We start from the raw sequence: 15985 nt of genomic DNA, 5'->3' as shown, positions 1-15985 counted from the left end.
GTGGTGAGTGTATGGTACCACCAAGACCCTGCCTAGATCAGGCCGTCCCTCCAAACTGGATGACCAAGTCAGAAGGAGACTGATAAGAGATGCCACTAAGAGGCCAATGGCAACTTTGAAAGAGCTACAGGCTTTTATGGCAAAGTCTGGTCACTGTGTGCATATAAAAACAATATCCCAAGCACTCCATAAGTCTAGCCTGTACGGTAGGGGCAAGACGAAAGCCATTACTCAAAAAAGCCCACCTTGAGTCCCATTTGTGGTATGCAAAAAACAACTCTGGAGAATCTGAAGCTGTGTGGCAAAAAGTTTTATGAGCTGATGAAACCAAGTTGGAAATTTTTGGCCCAAATGCAAAATGTTACATTTGGTGCAAACCCAACACAGCACTTCACCCAAAGAGCACCATCCCCGCTATGAAGCATGGTGGTGGCAGCATCATGTTATGGGGATGTTTCTCATCAGCAGGGAACGGGGCACATGTCAGGATAGAAGGGAAAATGGATGGAGAAAAATACAGCAAAATTCTAGAGGAAGCCCTCTGCAAGAAAGCTGAAATTGGGATGGAAGCTCACTTTTCAGCATGACAATGACCTGAAACGCACAGCCAAAGCTACAATGGAGTTTCTAAGAAACAAAAAGATAAATGTCCTTGAATGGCCCAGTCAGAGCTCTGACCTAAATCTAATCGAACATTTGTGGCATGGCTTGAAGATTCTTGTCCATCAACGCTCCCCACGCAACTTGACTGAGCTTAAACAGTTTTGTACAGCAGAATGGGAAAATATTGCCCAATCAAGGTGTGCAATGTTGGTAGAGACCTATCGCGACAGACTCACAGCTGTAATTGTTGTCAAAGGTGCTTCCACCAAATATTAACTCAGGGGGGTGGATACTTATCCAACCAAGATATTCTAGTTTTGTATTTTTAATTAATTTTCTGAAATTTGTAGAATTTGTTTTTCACTTGGAAGTTGTGGTTTAAGATGCGTGAATAAAGGTGGAAAAAGTCTGATTTGATGTAATTTAATTCCAGGCTATAAGGCAACAAAATGTGAAAATTTTGAAAGGGGGTGTAGACCTTCTCCAGGCACTATATATATATATATATATATATATATATATATATATATATATATATATATATATATATATATATATATTTTTTTTTTTTTTTTTTTTTTTTTAAATGTTTTTCTTTTTAAAAAAATCAAAGTTCCATGTGTGATGTTCCTGTGCCTATCTGTCTCGCTGTCCCTCCCTCTCCCTCTCTCCCGGAGCCAATTAACGAATAGATTGGATTAATATGGCATGGATGTATGCCTGGTGTTGGCTTAATGGTTAGAGTGGCAGCTTGGGATCCAAGCGTCCTGAGATCAAATCCTGCTGAGCTGTTGAATTAATACCAGGTGGGGTTAACTTGGCCTGTCATCCTTCCTAGGTTGGCAAAATGAGTTCCAGCTTGCTGGTATCCTGTGTCTGAGTGGTGACCCATCCAGGATTGTGCCCAATAGCCAAGGAGACTGCTTTGGCAGCACCAATGCTCTGCACAGAGTATGGTCCCAATGGATGGGTGAATGGCATTGATGTAGCACAGGCATGATGGGCCAAATTATCTCCTCCTTAGTTAAAGTTCCTTGTATTACAACATTTGGGGGAAAGTCATCAACTTTTCATTAATCTGCAAAAGTAACCTTTGTAATATATCTCCTGAGAATGGTTTTTATTGTTGACTTGAGTGAAGGGTTCAACGGGGAGAGAATCAAAAGCAGAGACTTTCACACTTCAGAGATGGTTAAAAACGTAGAATGTCTGTCTTTTAACTTTGTTTACATCATTGTGAATTGTTTTATTGGTTCACGAAAAAATATTTTCACGAAAAATATAAGTGACCACTATATTCGTCATTGTTGTGTGTCCTGTCTGTCTGTCTGTCTGTTTTGATCCGATCCTGATGAAATTTTGGTTGGAGGTTTATATCATGATCTCGTTGTGTTTTCCTGAAAATGGGCGTTGTCCACCCATTATGTGCGGAGCCACGCCCAAAAAACATGTGTTTTAAGGGGGTAGCCGATTTCAATTTGCATCTTCTCCTATGGGTTTTGTCGAATCTGACGGGTTTCGGTATTTGGTTAGCCCAATGACACCTGCATAGCCCCACAGAGCTCGATTTTTCATTTTCGCCACAAGGTCATGAACTTAGAAAATTGTGATTTTGACATAAAAAAAATTATTCTCCGAGGGGTTTGTCGAATCTGGCAGGGTTTCGGTATTTGGTTAGCCCAATGACACCTGCATAGCCCCACAGAGCTCAAATTTTTTTTCATTTTAGTGTCAAGGTCACAAGGTCATGAACTTAGAAAATTTCGAATTTTGACATAAAAATCAGACGACCGCCCAAACTTTGAGAGCTAGGATGACAATATTTTTTATGCATAATCTTGAGGTCATTCCCCACCGAAAGTCTTGAAACCATTTTGCTTTATCTCATACACCTTGCCCGTGGCGCCCCCTTCAAGTTTGTTTTTACGCTGATTTCATCAAAGTATGGATAATCCGAGGAGTGCGAAATGCCATATAGCCTATATGACATTATATTGTTCCTGGAATGTTCCAGAGGAAGTTTTGCACCAAAGTCATAATCCTTGACCTTTGACCTTTAAAGTTCACAAAGGTCAAATTTTCAAAGTTGTGGGAATCGAACCGAGTTTTCGACCTTCTTCGACGAACTAACTCCATTGAGCTATAGCACGTATCCTGTTTCCTTATTTTAATGTCCACAACATTGTTTTGTGACCTTTAAAGGTCATGCAAAGGTCAAATTTTTAAAGTTGTTGAACGAAACCGGGTTTTCGACATTTTGTAGCTAATAACCTGTCACTCGTACCACATCATGTTGATCATTTTTATAACTTTGTCAAACATTATCACATTGTCTCATCCTTGACTTCTGAAACAATCTCCATCGTCAAATACCGCTCGTGAACCATCGTCGTCTTCAGACTTGTGGTGGTTATTTTTTTAATGTGATTGCATCTTGCTTCGTACTCATCATGTGTTTGTGTCTTGTTTCATGCTCGTGATGTGTTTGCACGTCTTGTTTCACGATCATCGAGTAATTGTACCTTATTTCACATTTTCCCATCGTACATTTTCACCAGTGTATCACGCTTCGCCACATGTTTGCAACTTGTTTCATGCTCGGCCATGTATTTGCACGTGGGGTTCTGACATAATTGTTAAAATGGAAACGCAAATTAAGGAATATTGTTTGTAGGAGACAAACTGGCTTGTTGCATTCAATAAACAATGAAGCCATCTCAGTGATTCATTGTTTCCTGGATACAAAAACCTTTTTGTTCTGGGATTACAATGCTTCCGTTATGATTTGGGGTAAACTGAAGCAAATGGGTGCAAACCCAATGATTTGACTGAATTATCAGATGATGATCCACTCACTGTTTCCCCGTCTCAGCCTCCAGCTGGTGATGTAAGTGTTGGAAGCGCATGCCAGCGATGCCATGACCGTTGCCCTGGATTTTCATTCCACAACTGGAGGTGGGTCCATTAATGAGGTTCAAGTTTTCGATGTAACCTGTGCTTGTAACATTTACTGTTGAAATGTGTGAGTTCACCTTCACAAGCATTGTAATAAAATTTCTATTCATCTCCCCCATTGTATTCTGCCAAATGTAGCGTTTTATTAAAACTTCCAAACGTAATTTAGTCATCGGTGGGATTTCTATTCACTCGGTACTTTTTCAATGTAACCCAAGAATGGATAATGAGTAAACTTACAGATACAGTTTGAGTTGTCCTCTCTGACTGAACCCCATGGCTCATGATATGGTGAACCCAGGGAATTGTCTATTCACGTCCTTGTAATTAATGTTAAAAGTACGATGTCCACTCCTGTCTTTGTCCTGCATGTGATCTCCGTACAAGGTCTACCATGAGCCTTGGATCAATGTTTAAATTATCAAAGAGCAACCAATTATGGAGCAACAAACTTGTAACATTCGTTCAAAAATTTTCAAGGAAAATGTCTTATTGTCTTATTCGAGGGGCTACCCAGGTAGGGGGAGGGATACCCAATGCTGCCTGGCTGGGTGAGTTTTTCCTGGCAGTGGTTTCGGGACGTGTTGGGCATTGAGAAGCGATGGAGTTATTGGCCTCGTGGTGGTTACCTTTTGCCTGCGGGCTGGCGGCAGCAATACCTGACCCCACACCCCCATTATACACTTTATAGTGGCCTTTGGTGGCTTTAAAACGGATGCCAAGGCCAACGTGCAGTAGCTTTAAACCTTGTCCAGATTCTGAAGTACCTACACTTAAAGGTTGGGGCCTCCAGGTGTGACGGTTCGGCCGTCAAAGAGTAACGTACAAACAAACAAACACACAAACACTTGAAAATATTTTAAAGATTTATACATCCGTCAGACTGGATTTAACATTCCCATCATCAAAACGGTTGATTGACTGTTTAAAAAAAATAGTTATGAGCATTCTCAATTGAGCAATTGCTTGTCACGTTTTAAGGGAGTGTGGAGTGATTGCAGAGAAAAGGGAAAGGGGTTCAGTAAGAAAAAGGGGGGGGGGTAGAGGAGCTTGTACGGCGACTATGATTAAGGAAAGTGGGACAAATATTCCATCAGTTTGTGTATATAACATCCAGAATGGATCTCCCATATTGTTTTCATCAAAAATGAAAAGAATAAAGGATTTTTTTTTCCATGTTCCAAGAAAAAGAATTGTATTTGGAATTTGGAACGATTGTCACAATCGGTGGTGCTTTCAATTCCATCATGAGCCAGAAAGTGAGGCTTGGATCTGATGTTTTTTACCCATCGAGCGGCCGGTGGGTGGGGGGGGGGGAGTGGTAAGAGGAAGTCAGGGAAGGGGACAGTTAGGTATCACGTGCCATCGGTGAGTTTGTGAGATCTGTTCTCATTCTTCTTACGGAGAGGAAATATTGTCATTCTTCTGGAGTTTATTTTTAAGCAAAGTTGAATCAATGTGACCAGCCACGTGTTCTGTTGGGCAAATCTCTTCATAAATAAAAATCCATTGTTCCTGTGGACACATCCCCCGAGTTCACCGTGAACTCGCCGCTTGATCCGGTAGTTCCACGTGTCCTTTGATCGTCCACCCTCAGATATATATATATATATATATATATATATATATATATATATATATATATATATATATATATATATATATATATATATATATATATATATATATATATATATATATATATATATATATAATATGCATGTAAAGAGACAGAGTTGTGCAGAATATGTTAATTCGAAGGGATTGATTTTTGCTGGCAGGTTTCTCCACAATGATGGTATTGTTCATCCATTTTGACAGTTGCAGGCCAATTGTGGTGCTGCTCCAGGAATGCAAAACAAAACTGTAAAACAACATTTTGTCAAACTTTTTATTGCTGATGTATCAAAACATGGCATTTAAGGCAATGCACTGGTTATTAATTACAATTTTAAATCGATACAATTTGTGAATGACAAAACGTTTTCTTTGTTTAATCAGAGTTAAAACAACCCCCACCCTCTACAAAAAAAATCTGCTCCTTTGCTTTGTAACTTGCATTTCTGGAGTGTTCCAAGACAGTGTCCTGGGCCCAGTTCTATTCCTGATCTTCATAACTGATCTCTCTGACTGGAAAATCCTCTTTATTATCTTGCCAAAACGAAGTTTTGGCAAGATATGTTAGTCAGCTTGTACGTTTTTTTTTTGTTTGTTTGTTTTTGTTTGTCTGTAATCATGTATCGATCACTCTGCAGAGCATAGTTATCATTGGAAATTTTTGTAACTTCGCATATATATCAGAGGCCTATAGAGGTCCCTTTCAGCGCATAAAATTTTCAAGGTCAAAGGTCAAGGTCACTTTGTCGCAAATCAGGGGAGTCGACGAAACCCTTATTTTTTTTGAGTAATTTTGATCGAATCGTCTTCAAACTTCATGGAAATATACTTCATGGTCTGGCGCTCAGCTGATTAATTTTTGGTGGCGATCGGCCTTGACCTTCACGGTTAGCGCTGGAGGTCCAAAGTTTTTGACCCCAAGGTCAAATTTTGAAATCTTAGGTAACATATCGTGTAATACCTCAAATTGAACACCTCGATGAGTGCTTTCTAGATATGTCAAGCTTGAAACATTATGACATCATTTGGTGACGTTATGAGGCAAACGCATATTTTTCATGGTTACTCTGTAGAACGATTCCCATCGGAATCTGTCGTCGGCAGATATTCCTCAAGGAATCGCTCCTGGTGGATAGCAGCTCTGTTCACCTCAGTGTGACCTTAAAGAAGTCACACATGGTCACCTTTTGGCAAGATACGGGTCACCCTATGGGTGACATTGGTTTTATTTTTTATCTTGCCAAAACAAAGTTTTTGCAAGATATGTTAGTCAGATTGTATGTTTTGTTTTTTTTTGGTTTGTCTGAAATCACGTATCGATCATTCTGCAGAGCACAGTTATCATTGGGAATTTTTGTAACTTCGCATATCAGAGGCCTATAGAGGTCCCTTTCAGCACATAAAATTTTCAAGGTCAAAGGTCAAGGTCACTTTGTCGCAAATCAGGAGAGTCGACGAAACCCTTATTTTTTGAGTAATTTTGATCGGATCGTCTTCAAACTTCATGGGAATATAGTTCTTGATCTGGCGCTCAGCTGATTAATTTTTGATGGCGATCGGCCTTGACCTTCATGGTTAGCGCTGGAGGTCGAAAGTTTTTGACCCCAATGTCAAATTTTGAAATCTTAGATACCATATCGAGTAATACCTCATATGAAAGCGCTTCATAAGTGCTTTCCAGATCTGTCAAAAGTTTGACGCTATGACATCATTTGATGACATCATGACGAAAAAAAGGATTTTTCATGAAAATTTTATTTCCTCAGTTCTCATCAAAATCTCTTGATTTCATGTACAACGGTCCTGGAGAGATACCATTAACCGTATTAAAATATAAAGGTCAAGGTCAAAGGTCAAGGTCACAAAAAGGTCAAGCATCAAGGTCGACGAAAACCCTTATTTTTTGAGTAACTTTAATCGAATAAATAAGTCACTCATGTTCACATTTTGGCAAGATACTGGTCACCCTGGGGGTGACATTGGTTTATCTATTTGCTGATGACTCCACCCTCTGCCGTGGCATCCCTCATCCTTCAGACAGGAAGACCTCTTCAGACCTTGAAAAATATCAAAAGCTGGTCAAACACTTGGACATGTTTTTCAATCCTGACAAATCTCACACTCTCACCATCTCTCTCGGAAAGAACCATCTGACAAACCCTTCCATCTACTTCCTTAACAATCCCCTCGAAGTTCAATCATTCAAGCTCCTGCGTCTCACTGTCAGCCATGATCTTTCTTGGCACACCTGAGTTCCTCTCCACCTACAAGGCTTTCATCCACAGCTTGATGGAGTGAGTACTGGGCTGGTGCCTCTTCCCTCTCGGCTGGTACCCCTGCCTTACACCTTACTCAGCTTGGTGCCATTGAAACCAAGGCCTTCAAAATAATTGTAATTTCCCAGGATGAAGCTGAGTCTATGGTCGGTGAGTCTATGAACAATTTACTATCACAGACTGCTCGGTGGTCTCTCTGTAATCTACCACCTCCTTTCTGGTCTTGCACCCTCTGCTCTCTCAGTGCTCCCCCCCACCCTGATTTCTGCAGCATGTACACAGTGCACCATACACTATCAACCCCCTTCTTGTTAAACTCCCAAAATCCAGAATCACTGTTCACTTCAACTCATTCATTCCTCTTTTCTCCAGCCTGTGGAACCAACTTCCACATTCTCTTCAATCTCATTCTTCCCTCCAAGTCTTCAAGACAGCTGTTCACCACCACCTCAGATCATCCCCAATCCAAATCCATGATCTTATCTACCACCTTTATCCCCCCTCACCCCTCCCCCTCCACTGCCTGTCTGTCTCCCCTCACACCCAAAGCCTACCTCCCTCCAAATTCCAAGTTTTTTTCCTTCCTGAGTGTTTGCTTCTGTCTCCGTCTTGTCCACTCAATGCATCCTCATCCACCCCTCATTCTTCTCCACATCCCTCTTATTTCCAAGTCTCCTTATAATTTGTCCTTCAGCCCTGCTGTTGGTGTCTCCCCCCTGCCCCCCCCCCCACTACTGTTTCTTTTGGTCTGTTACGTCCTGATCTGTTCAGTGTTCTAGCTCTTTCACGAGCCTTAATTCTGCACTGTATATTGAAAAATAGAAAAAAGGCTTGGACCCTCGGCTGCTTTTCATCCCATACACGACCAAAAGGTACCCAATCTTTAACATCCTGAGGCCTGGGGATTTTGTGGAGGATACACAAATACCACCTCTCAGGACTCAGGTCAGGTATGGGAGCATGCACCAGAGCAGCGCGTCTCTCCGTCCACTTTCCGCCGGTATTCTAGGGGCCTCCGTCTGGCCATCCCCCAGGCATATGCCTGGCCCATTCCCATCTCCTTGAGATACTGATCAACCTGTTGCAACGACGAGGCACGTGATCGGCCCATTGGCTTCCACTCACGAGGCTCCCTCGCTGAGAGAATCTGGTGAGCAGGATCAGCATCAGGAAAACGAGCCACATGGCCATACAGCCACTGCTGATGCTCACGGACTACGCTGGTATCAAATCTCATTTGAGTCTCTCAGCAACCGCTTGTTGGACACAAAGACCAACCAGCGATAGCCAAGGATTCTCCAGAGTCCTGGAACCAAAGGAATTAAGTCTCCATCTCAGATCCCTGGTCAGAGTCCAAGTCTCACATCCATAGAGCAAGACTGGATGGAAGCACCATGGACCTGACGATTCGGACTTTCGTCCTCCCGCACAGGTACCAGCAGCGCCACACCCCATGATCCAGTGAATCCATGACTCCCCAGGCCCGACCCAAATGTCTATTGTAACATGATGAACTCCAGTAACAACGGGAAATAAGTCGGAGATGGTATCACCACATCTCACAGCACTCTCAGTTCCAGAGTAGTGTTCAGACATCAGATTGATCAGTTTTGGTGGCACCCTATGAAGACAAAAATTCCTTGAGAAGGCATCGCAATTCACTGAATTGAATGTTTTGCAGAGATCAACATCGGCTGCAAGCAGCCCCTGCTGAAACTCTCACCTGCTTTCCCACGAAGCGCAAGGATATGGTCAATCGTTGACCTCTTTGGTGTAAGGCCTGACTGCTCTAGACGCTGGTGCTCAAGCAGATGGTGGCGAACCCTATCAATAATTATCCAAGCAAAGACCTTGCCCGGCACTGTGAGCAGCTTCAACTCTCGGCAGTTGTTGCAGTCCTGGCGATCACCCTTCCCTTTCCAGAAAGGGACAACACGGCCCCTCTTCCAGTCTGTTGGGATGATGGCAGAGTACAACTGCATGCATTGACACGAGTACAGCATTTCCACCAGTCTTGAGAAGTTCAGCATGGATGCCACAGATCCCAGGAGCTTCACCCCATTTCAATCGGTTCACTGCAGCCTGTTTCCACAAACAAAAGTAGATCACAGTTGATTGTAGCATCAGCAACAGGGTAGTAACACTCTTGACATCCAACTCGACAGCTGGTGGATCAGCCTGGTACAGCCGCTCAAAGTAACCTGCCCACCGGGCCTTTACTTCGGATTCATCTGTCAAGAGCCCACCACCCTCCGCTCTAACTCCAGTACACCGAGGGACAGGCTTGGAGGAACGCAATGCACGAATTCCCCTGTAAGCAGGACGAGAATCACTTGACCACAGGTGATGCTCTACCTCTTCACATATTCCTCACATATAGACCTCCTTGTCCACCCTTGGCGTACATGCAGTTTTATGCCTCAGCTCCCTGAACAACTCAGCTCTGCCATTAAGCCTGGCCTTGCGACTCCGGTCAATGGTATCCAGTGTCCCTTGAAAGACAAAGTTCTTCTTCACCCTCCAGTGAGTTCCAAGACATCCACCAGGCAACATCAAGGACAATGGTCTTGAAGGCACTCCACAACTCTTCAGGATTCCCCAAAGCACCCAGACCCCCCAAATCCCCACTCAGCGAGTTCACAAACTCCTCAGCTACCCTCTCATTCTTGAGCTTGCCAACATCCAGCCTTGGTTGGGATGGTACCATTCTCCCGGATTTTAGCTGCAACTTCAGAGTTGTTACAACAAGCCTGTGGTCTGTTTTGAGGATCTGAGCACTCTGGGAGACCCTGCAGTTCTGGATCATCCTCCAGCGACCATCATCGAGCACATGGTGAATCTCCTTTGCCACACCACCAGCGCTGGAATACCTAGTCCAGCGATGAGCCTGTGTGTGCTGAAACCATGAACCAGCCACCCTAAGTCCATGACTTCTTGCAAAGTAAAGAAACTTGGTGCTATTCTAGTTCACAGTTACAGACCCATGGGGAGCAACACATGTCTCATAGCCATCCCCATCAGTTCCAGTTGATGCACTGAAATTCACCAAGACGAGACTCGCCTGGGGCACTTCTTCTTCTAGCGTATGGAAGCATAGCTGCCATGATAGCTATCATTTCGTGGAAGCGCGACTGTGTTGCTGATGCAGTGCCCCTCTACCAGTACACCCTGCTACTCATTTCGCCGACCTCGGAAGGACGACAGGCTGAGTCAACCCCCTGGTGTATTAATTCAGCGGCCAACGGGACTTGAACTTAGGACCCTAGGATCCCAATCCACCACCCTAACCACTAAGCCAACACCAGGCTTATGCCTGGGGCGCTGATCAACCACAGACTCGAGCGCGGCATAGAATGCGTCCTTCTCGGTGAGATCACTCACCTCAGTCGGATCATGTATGGAGACCAGGGAAACGACACCCAAAGGAGTGACAAATCCTTCGTCTCATAATACGCTGTTGACCGGTTCTACCTCAATTATCATTGGAGTCAGCTTATTGGACACAGCAACAGCAACTCCTTGGGCATGGTAACCATCAGAGCGGCCAGACCAATCGTAGGTGTAACCACCCGCCATGATCTCACCACTATCCAGTCTCTGGACCTCAGAGACTGCTGCAATACCAATGGTGTCAGATCGCCTGAGCTCTCAGATGATAACCACCATCTCAGATCGCCTGAGCTCAGATGATAACAGAGACAGGTGGTTATCCTCTCTTAAAGATAGGACATTCCAGGCTTCCACCCGAAGGGACCGCCTCAGGTTAACCCAAGGAGACTGCCATCTGGTGGACGACACCTCAGCACCACTCCGCCACACACCACCGCAATCTGACCCTGCAGGTTTACCCCGTGGGTTCCTCCTGTCGTCAAGGAATGTGGGTCCGGAAGGCTTTGCCCCAATCCCGTCACCCGGTGAGCTGCCCTGTACTGTACCTGTACACAGGAGGTACTCCCATGGAGTGGGTTTTCGGATTTCCTTACATTTGTGGGCTTTGCGGAATGAAGTGTTTTACGGTGGCCGGAGTGCAAATAAAGTAACACAACTGCAGGAGGACGTCCGCAGACACAGTTGGGCATTAGAACTGGATGGCCATTGGCTCACAAGGAGCTCCTCTGCCCTTTGACAGGTTTTGTTCTTTATCCTGCTAGGTGTTCATATCATACACCCTCCTCACCAAGAAACTTGGTGTGGGAGACGGTTTGGTCGCCGACAACCCGACCATGAAACAGGTTAGTACAGGTTTGCATGATACCTGTAGCAAGTCACAGATATAATCTGGCTTGACCTGACACAGGTCCAATCACAGATCTAACTCAGGACTGCACCACTGAAAGCCCATGCAGTCATATAGTACCTTTATTTTTGAGCTGCTCACATGATTGGTGGGCCAGCAGGTTGGCCTAGATCTCGCTTGTATGTACACTCACCACTGAGTTATCTCGCCTGGTATTGAATCTTAGCTCAGCTATAAACTCTCAACCTGGTAGCTCGCAGGCAGGGAAATTCATCATTGTGTGTGCCGTCCCTCGGATGGACATGAAACTAGGTGTCCCATCTGTCAGCATTAGTTTGTGAATGTTAAAAATTCCCCGGTGTCCTTCGCAAAGAGTAGGCGAGATTTCGCCTGAACCTTAAACAGATCTCCAATTCCTTCCCAAACCTACATTGGGAATTGAATCAGCAGCACAACTGTGCCCCCTAACCAATGATGATACTTGCAGCCTTGTGCTGCATACGAAAGAGGAAGAAGAAGAAGCATAACTACACCTTCATCGCAAAAGCCGACAAAATCTGGAACAGTTTACCTCCAGACCTCAACGGTCTTCCAAGTGATAGATTCAAGAATGGAGTTGACTAAATGCAGTTATTGGGAAAGTCGACTGTGTGCATTTTTGTTATGCTGAGTGTCAACGAAATACACAAACAAACAAAATAAACCTCACAAATGTGAGAAATGCTTCAAAACGAGGCCGTCTGGCTTGTGATCGAATGTCGGCTCTTCGACAGGGTCGACCTGGTGTCTCGCAGGCAGGGCGATTCATCAATGTGCGTGCCTTACCTCAGATGGACATTAAACTCCTTCAGAAGGACATTCTTCCATCCAGGTCTTCAAGACAGCTGTTCACCACCATCTCAGATAATCCCCCATCGAAAACCATGATCTTTTCTCTCCCGATTAAACCAGTGCTCCCCCTCCCCCCAACCCCCATTCCCAAAACTTTGCTTCTGTATTGCTCTTGTCCACCCCTTGTGGTCTCACCCACCTCTCATCATTACTCGGATCCGTTGTTTATCCCTCTCGGTCTATTTTCTGCCTCAGCCCTGCCATTGGCATTAACCCCTTCTCTTTCTACTGTTCCTTTTGTTGTGTTGTGTCCTAATCCGTTCTGTGTTCTTGCTCTTCCAGGAGCCTTGACACTGTATGCATTCAAAAAAAAAAAACTGAGGAGGTGGATTCACCCTGGAAAGTGTCGAATGCTCAGATTGACGTGATGAAACCAACTTGGGGATGAACCCTCAGGGGCTGGCCAGAAAACCAGACAGGGTATGCCAGAGCCTTTAAAATGACATTAACCTCCAGCTCTTAATGTTAACCCACCAGTCCTTGTCGATCCCCAATTAACCGTATTTGAAAAGGGTTGTAGGAATTGTTCACATTTCTGTGCATTGTTGTCCAATATCATGTAATTAGCAATGTACATTTGCTGTTTTCTCAAAGACACACCATAATGACATCTCGTGCCATAACACACTACCAATACTGCAACGTTCTCCTACTACATGATGATCTCCATCAATGTGGCAACAGAAATGGTGATTGGACAGCTGGGGGTAAAAGGCTGCACTTCAATAATAACAGGCATTTATTTATTCACTGGGACACCTGCAGCGTTGCCATCACTGTTCATTTTTTCAACTTTGAAATGTCTCAGAAATGGCAAAGGCATTTAACAGCAGCACACCGGAGGCCCCAGGAGCTGGGCAGTGGTCAATTAATCAATTTCGCATTTGAGGTTGGGGAGAGCAAGGGTAATTAGGAGAAGGTTGTGTTTTATTTTTTATTTTTTATTTTTTTCTTAGCAATGCACATTATCCAATAGTATTTTTCACTCGATACGAGGCCTTCAATGAACCAGGAGCCTTTCGTGCTGTCGCACTCTTTGGAATTCTCACTGGCCACTCATTAATACTCGTCAAGCCACAAAGGTCACTTAGTGGGCTTGTTTGATGTCTGTAGTTCCTGAAGTCTGCTCAGACAGGTCCTACTTCACAACATTGCCACTGCAGCTCTTGCACTGTATGTTTACAGCAGAAGCTGATGAGAATCACGCACACTCAACGATGGGCCATCTTTAACCTTTTGAGCTCTCATTTGGTTTTCCTTATCCTGTTTTTACCTGTGGCCTGTCAGTAGAGGATAAATGGGGCTTCTGAGGCAGCCATTCAAATGAATGGGGAAAAAGGGAAAAACTCTCTGACTCAAGGCCCAAAATATGACTGATTTCCTCCCCCTCCCATACAAGCAAATGTAAAATTGAGACTGACTCAAGCCCAAAATAGGAGACTGATTTCCTCCCCCTCTCATTCAAGCAAATGTAAAATTGAGACTTACTGATTAAAGCACTTCTTTCCCTTTATATTGTTGCGGATTCGCGCCCGCCGGCGTGCGAGCGGCCACATAACTCGAATCGCAGCACGTCGCCCACCGGACGGACAATCCCGTCGTGACCCTCTCGGACTAACGCCGGGAACTAGTCACGGGTGGGCCTTTCGGCCTCACCACGATCGTGCCAATCGGCCCCCCGCATGGGATAGGGTTGCTCGCCAAATTCGACCTACCTAAGTACCCACACGGAGGGTAGACCGGGCGATCGCACCTCGCCGCAGGTCGACTTCGGACACGGGCCACTTTAAGCGACCCGTTCCGTACTATCGGGATAACCGAGCGGTGTTATCGTCGGCCTCGACGGTTCGATTAATTATCGGGCGTTTTAGCCCACGACCAACCCTTTACGTGAAGTAAGATGGAGATTCGATAGAGAAAAAGACGAAGCGAAGCGGGAAAACAGTTCAACATAAAGCACATTTATTTCACGATGAACGGAAAGCACACATATACAATTACACCAAAAGCAAATGTAAAAGAATAAGAAACACAATATTACACAAAAAGCAAATGCAACAATGCAGATCTAACCGACTACCGAGCACACGGCAACACTTATACAGTTTTACTTCACAGACGGCGCCGACAACACATACACTCAAAGCAAAAGAAAAGGACCACCCTCAAGGATGAGGGGGGTAGGCGGGCCTGGGGCCGAGACCGCGTCGGGCCTACCCGTCTGATGATGAGCCGCAAGATGGCGGTGGCGCCCCGACTCCGCGGGCCTCGCGGACAGTGTCTGGTAGGGGGTGGGAACGGGGCCCCCTTCTCGCACTATCTCAGCGCGGGGGGAAACAGGAGGGGGTTGTTGATGCTCGGGGGGGGGTGGATATCTCCCTGTCTCGGGTCCCGCGACGAGCGTCTCCACCACGACCTCGGTCGCGCCGCCGGCCTCTCCCTCCGCAGCTCCCCGACTCCGACACGAGCACCCCCTCGACCGCCTTCGCCGCCGCCACCTCTCCACAGCTCCGTCCAACCGCCCTCTCCGTCTCCTCTCTTGACTCGTCCCAACTCTTCACTGGCTCCGAACTCTTCACTCTCTCCCCTCCGAACTCTTACTCCTTCCCAACTCCACCGACCGACTCCTGGCGAGCGAACGCGGCCCTTTTTATCCCCCGTGGCCTCGCTCCTTCACCTTCGACCCTTTACCTCCGACCCTTCACCTCTAACTGGCTCCCCATTGGACCGAGGAAAAGTGGGCGTGAATGCTTTTTGATCCATGAATTTGCATATAGCGATATTACTCCAACGCACCTGGAGGCGGGGCCAAATCGCCCCACGCTCGCCGATAGGACGGAACAGAAGTGGGCGTGAGTCGTTTTTGATCCGTTTTCTTCGGAAAGGCCGGCGCTTTTGCACCCGCTGCTCGGTGCGAGCCCTGCACGAGTCCAGTATCGGTGCCCACAAGCGGCGTGGGAATGACGGTGATGCGATGGTTGCGAGGGCGAGTTGTGACGGTAAAGGTCGTGGCTGTTGTTGTGAAGCGGCTTTGCGGTTGGTGGTTGTTGTGTGATGGCTGTTGAGACGTGGTTGGTGGTGGTAGTAATGGCGGCTGGTCCAAAATACAGATAGTAAAAGAAAAACGGCTATCTAGAAGGGTCGCAGCCCGCATGAATGACATTTATTCCCTCTAAACAACGGGTTTGGGCCTAACTACACATATACTTACAAAGATATCTCACCTAAGGGACCTGAATGGTGGTTTGCGAATTTCGTCAACCACAACAATATTTTCATTCCACTCAAAGAGCGAACCAATGAATATTTGTCCATGTTCTCCTTTAGGGAATAAATTAATTTTCCTAATACATTCATCACCATCGAGTATATTCGCAAAGATTACTTTGGAACTTGGTTCTTGGTG

At 45.4% G+C, this 15985-nt stretch overlaps 1 protein-coding gene across 6 annotated transcripts in view; it reads left to right on the top strand.

The window, feature by feature from the left end:
* The window catches only part of LOC147008798 (prickle planar cell polarity protein 3-like), a 56121-nt gene that overhangs the window by 12506 nt on the left and 27630 nt on the right, over window positions 1-15985 (top strand). For 3 of the 6 annotated variants that reach the window (XM_085864568.1, XM_085864570.1, XM_085864567.1), the window contains 2 exons: window positions 3476-3558; window positions 12862-12999. Coding sequence is in view for 1 of the 6 variants with exons in the window: in XM_085864564.1 (XP_085720690.1) it covers window positions 3476-3558 (83 nt within the window). In the remaining 5 variants the exon portion in view is untranslated. The remainder of the gene's footprint in view (window positions 1-3475; window positions 3559-12861; window positions 13000-15985) is intronic. The other 3 variants (XM_085864564.1, XM_085864566.1, XM_085864565.1) reach the window with 1 other exon arrangement.

Source organism: Eptatretus burgeri, chromosome 18 (genome assembly GCF_056783735.1).
Source record: "Eptatretus burgeri isolate ZD-2024b chromosome 18, Ebu_testis_v1, whole genome shotgun sequence".
NCBI lineage: Eukaryota > Metazoa > Chordata > Myxini > Myxiniformes > Myxinidae > Eptatretus > Eptatretus burgeri.
Note: the sequence above shows the minus strand (reverse complement) of the source record. Positions and strands in the feature narration are given on the sequence as shown.